This window comes from Limulus polyphemus, unplaced genomic scaffold (assembly GCF_000517525.1).
Source record: "Limulus polyphemus unplaced genomic scaffold, Limulus_polyphemus-2.1.2 Scaffold6, whole genome shotgun sequence".
NCBI classification, from domain to species: domain Eukaryota; kingdom Metazoa; phylum Arthropoda; class Merostomata; order Xiphosura; family Limulidae; genus Limulus; species Limulus polyphemus.
The window spans coordinates 1,758,109-1,762,713 of NW_013665616.1; the positions used below are offsets into that span (position 1 = coordinate 1,758,109).

The window sequence follows — 4,605 nt, forward strand, 5'->3', positions numbered from 1 at the left end:
TCTCTTCAAAAAAAAAATCACACAGAATGGTTACAGTTTATTGGAAAACAGTTGGAACAGGTATATTCGTCTAGCGATTCTGATTTTCTTAGCATATGATAAAATTATAAAACAACTTATTTAAAAAGATCATTTTTATTCTCTTTTTTTCCCAGTTTTGTCTACCTCATTTTAATCGTATTTACTAAAAAAGCGTTGTATAACTAAAATACCTGGAGGATTGATTCCTTCCATAAGTCTTGACGACTTTATTTTATTAATTATTCAAGATTTCGTTGGACAGTTCCATTCGAAACACAAGTAACAACCATGAACGTAGTTTAGCTTAGCATCATAGAGACTTGAATTAGATTCGTCAATAAAATCTCGCTTTGACTTCGATTTATTCAAAACAACGACAACCCTGTCATTTCTTACTGGTAATTTTTTAAACAGTAGTAGTTGCTTTTCACAGCTTAAAGAATGGAAACACGTATATAGTTGCTTTCCACAGCTCAAAAAAAAGAAAGAAAAACGTATACAGTTGCTTTCCATAGCTTAAAGAATGAAAAACTTATATAGTTGCTTTCCACAACTTAAAGAATGTAAAACGTATATAGTTGCTTTCCATAGCTTAAAGAATGAAAAACGTATATAGTTGCTTTCCACAACTTAAAGAATGTAAAACGTATATAGTTGCTTTCCACAACTTAAAGAATGAAAAAACGTATATAGTTGCTTTCCACAACTTAAAGAATGTAAAACGTATATAGTTGCTTTCCACAACTTAAAGAATGAAAACAAATTTTGCTAATTTTATTTCATTTCTCTTTATTTATTTATTGTCTTTCCAAAAAAAAAATGTTTAATGACTCTCAAAGCTGATGGCTTAACTTAGAAACGATTCAAAAATATGACTGAATAACATCTATCACTATAGTTTGAAATGCTTCTTTGATATGATTCATAAACTTACAATATGGTTGTTTTTAACATTAATACAATAATATATACATACAAACACACCAACGTATATATATAAATGAATAATAATTTAAAAGTTCTATATCAAATCAAATATGTTTTGTATCTTAAAATATTTTTAAACATAGATAGCATTACGCTTCTATACTGAGAGAGTGTTGAAATATATTCTGAAAATGTGATGAAGCGCTTAGCTTCAAGTTTTAAACAAATGATTGAAAGCAAGTTATCTGCCAGAACAATCTGATCAACTACTTATTTCAGAAAACTGATTTGTGAAACACCAAATCCTACTCATATGAAACACTGTACTTAATTTTTCGATAAGTTAGCCAGCAAATACATATAAAACTGTATGTATTAGACGTTGGTAAAATGCTACCAATGTCTAATACATAAGTAATAACTTAAGAAAAGGAAAACATCTGGTGAGAAATTCCTGTGCAAAAATATTTTAAAAAAATGTGCCGAACTTACCTCAAATATAACTTATAAAAGTTCTATGGTTTAACTGAAATCAAACGATTCACATCTGCATATTTGTCAATATGTATGTTTTATATTCTAGGTTATGTTGCATTTTAATTGCAAAGTGAGTGATTAGTTACTAGCGTACGAAACTTTAAAGAAACATTTTTCAGGTTGTGAAAGGAAAATAATTAAGGCTGTAGCGCACAGATGTTAGAATGAAGGGGGCAATTTTTCCCTAAAATAATATCTGCTCGATCTCCAGAAAGAAAAGAAACGAGAAAATGGAGAGAAAAAATGAATATATATATTATTTTCTCCGTGATTGAAAAAACAGCAAAGGAAATTAATATTTTTCAATTCGATTCATTATATATTTTTCTGCCTCATAATCCATGGTCATAAAAGTTAAATTACAATCTTTTGTGGCTGAAACTGAGTCAGAAATTGTGGAATTTTAAAACAAAATTATTTGAGATTTCTTTTACGTTACTTAACTTTTAATGAGTCAAAAAGTTTTAAAGTCACTACAACAGTCAGATAATATAATTAAATCGAACATTTTCGTCCATACTGAATTTATAAACTACAGGTGTTTATAGACACGTCTTTTAAATTTTATAAAGGATAGTACAAAACTATACTAATTCAACAAACATATTTTCGCGTTTAAAAAGATGTATTGTTTTCCCTGTAAACCCTAATTGTGTTTTTCTTTGCTGTTATACGCCTTGCCTGGGTTCTAGAGAGGTTTCGTGCCTTAGAATTCCATTTGATAGAACCTCCAAACTCTTTTCTGAGAGCGAGAGCCTCATTTTGCCCCCCATCCTCAATAATAAATTTCTGCCTACAACCTATACCTATGTAATGGAAACTTGTTTCTAAGATACTTACTTAATTAGTAAATAATCCAATGTTTTCTATCTGAAAACGAGGGTTTTAACTATACGCAATTCACTATGTTTCCTCTTTGAATATTCTAACTTGATTATATGTATTGTCTAAGATACAATACGAATAAGTAATGCCGCTTTAGTAAAATGTAGTAGATAATTGTGAGCAATGTAACCACATTCCGACCTAAGTGGTAGCCACATTTAGCAGCTAACAAACCAAGTTCTTGAACAAGAATACTATGTTTGAGTGTTTCAAATGCAAGACCTGTGTTACTAGAAATAATAGTTTACAGAACTTTATAATTGGAAATTATGACGGCTCATTTTGTTAATGATGCACCTTCCTCAAATCATCGTGTTGTACGACTACGTCAGAAATAACTAACTAAGATATCATAAACCAAATAAGTGAAGAAAATGTGCATGGTTTTACTCAAGTTATTCTATGTTTGACCCCCATAAAAGTTGAAAGTTTTCCTTTTCAACAAAAAATCATCAAAATCTTATTAGGTTTCACTATAAATCTAACAATAAAGTTTCGGTTGAGATATATGCAACTACTCAAGTCTTCAGTTCTTCTCTCTCAAGAAAATAAACAAAAACAAGACAAACTCTGGAATTTCAAATCTGATGGCTAGAAGAAAATCAGAACTGCATACAGCTTGATAAAACTGTCCATGTATGAGTGTTGCTGCAGTGGCTAAAGACTGGCGCGGAGGTTATTGATGGCACAAACACCAGATTTATTCACTCATTGGTCGCGAACGTCAGGACCCATCGTTCCACGACTGTGAATTCACTAAAAATTGAAAGAAAGGGACTATCTTGAATTCAATTTCAAGCTGCTGTGTATCTGTACTCCTAGATATTTTTTTCTTCCTTTGTTTTTGAAATTTTACTGTAATATTTTATCTAAATATTCTGTATACTAGTATATATTCTAATAGTAGGTAAATACACAATATATTGTAGATTAATCTAAAATAAAGTTTATATCCACTATTAGGGAACAACAAGTTTACATACATACAAGTTTTGACACTTTCATCCGTCTTCTTCAGTCCAACTTTTGTTTGTCAAGCAAAAGAAGTTGGTCTGAAGAAGACATGTAGAAATGTCGAAACTTGTATTTATATAAACTTGTTTCCTAATAGTGGATCTAATTTTATTTTTGACACACAAGTATGTTTTAAACAAAATCACGTAAATAATTTAATGTGTAAAATAAGTAATGTGATACTTATTTGTTAGCAATACTTACAACAAGAGGGCGATGTACTGTTTAATTTACCAACTAAACTGAAAACAAATTACCAGTTTTCTCTTCCTCAGGATATATAAACACAGAAGGTTCCTCGCATCTGTACACAAAATTATAAATGCATTTCTACAATACTTTCTGTTTTAGTTAATATCACCTTGTTTGTTGTTTAGAAATGGTAGTGTAAAGTGTTACTAATTTAGATCAAAATGTGCACACAATTTTTTTTTATCTTGAAACTTTGTTGAACAGGAAAGAATTCTACCCTTTCTTTTACATTGGTAACATAGTGTATTATTTACAAACCTGTAATGAAACTTTGCCGTTTGTTCGTTTTCCGTTACTTTACGTTAGATCGAAAAATTAATAAAAATTAAAAATTAATGAAATACTTAGAACAGGTTGTATATACTAAAAAAGTTATACCACGAAACTGAAATTCTTACAAAACAACTCTTTTTTTTTCGCAATAATATTACGCCACTAATCACCCTTTTGTATTTATAACCCAAAATTAATGTCTCATTGATTTTCAGACTCGTTAAGGGTACTAAAAGCAAGAAACAATAAGGTATTATTTTGCGATATAGCGAACCGTCACGGCAACATTCAGACTGTTAGTATATTCCACATCAGAAACAGTATATTAGATTGTAATACACTATAAAATACACTTAGTAATTTGATTTAATTTTTACAAAGTTCATTGTAGGTTATCTTATAATATAACTTTCTAAATAACAGTTAATAATCAACAATATATGGTGTTCAAATAAATAAATAATATGGTGTTAAAAAAATCCATACCCTAATTCTGGTGTGTTGTGACATAAATAAAATTTATAAAATGTTACACTTCACCAACTTAATCCAGTTCAGTTGTTTTAACAGTTGTTCTCAATCAATTTGCTAATATAAATAGGTTTGTTTTTGAATTTCGCGCAAAGCTACACGAGGGCTATCTGCGCTAGCCGTCCCTAATTTAGCAGTGTAAGGTTAGAGGGAAGGCAGGTAGTC

At 29.8% G+C, this 4,605-nt stretch overlaps 1 protein-coding gene across 1 annotated transcript in view; it reads right to left on the bottom strand.

The window, feature by feature from the left end:
- Positions 1 to 1,108: 1,108 nt before the first annotated feature.
- Positions 1,109 to 4,605, bottom strand: part of LOC106475285 (carbonic anhydrase-related protein 10-like) — a 145,010-nt gene continuing 141,513 nt past the window's right edge. Inside the window, exon 10 of the mRNA XM_022380953.1 lies at positions 1,109 to 3,126. Within this exon, the coding sequence (XP_022236661.1) occupies positions 3,095 to 3,126 (32 nt within the window). The 3' untranslated portion in view covers positions 1,109 to 3,094. The remainder of the gene's footprint in view (positions 3,127 to 4,605) is intronic.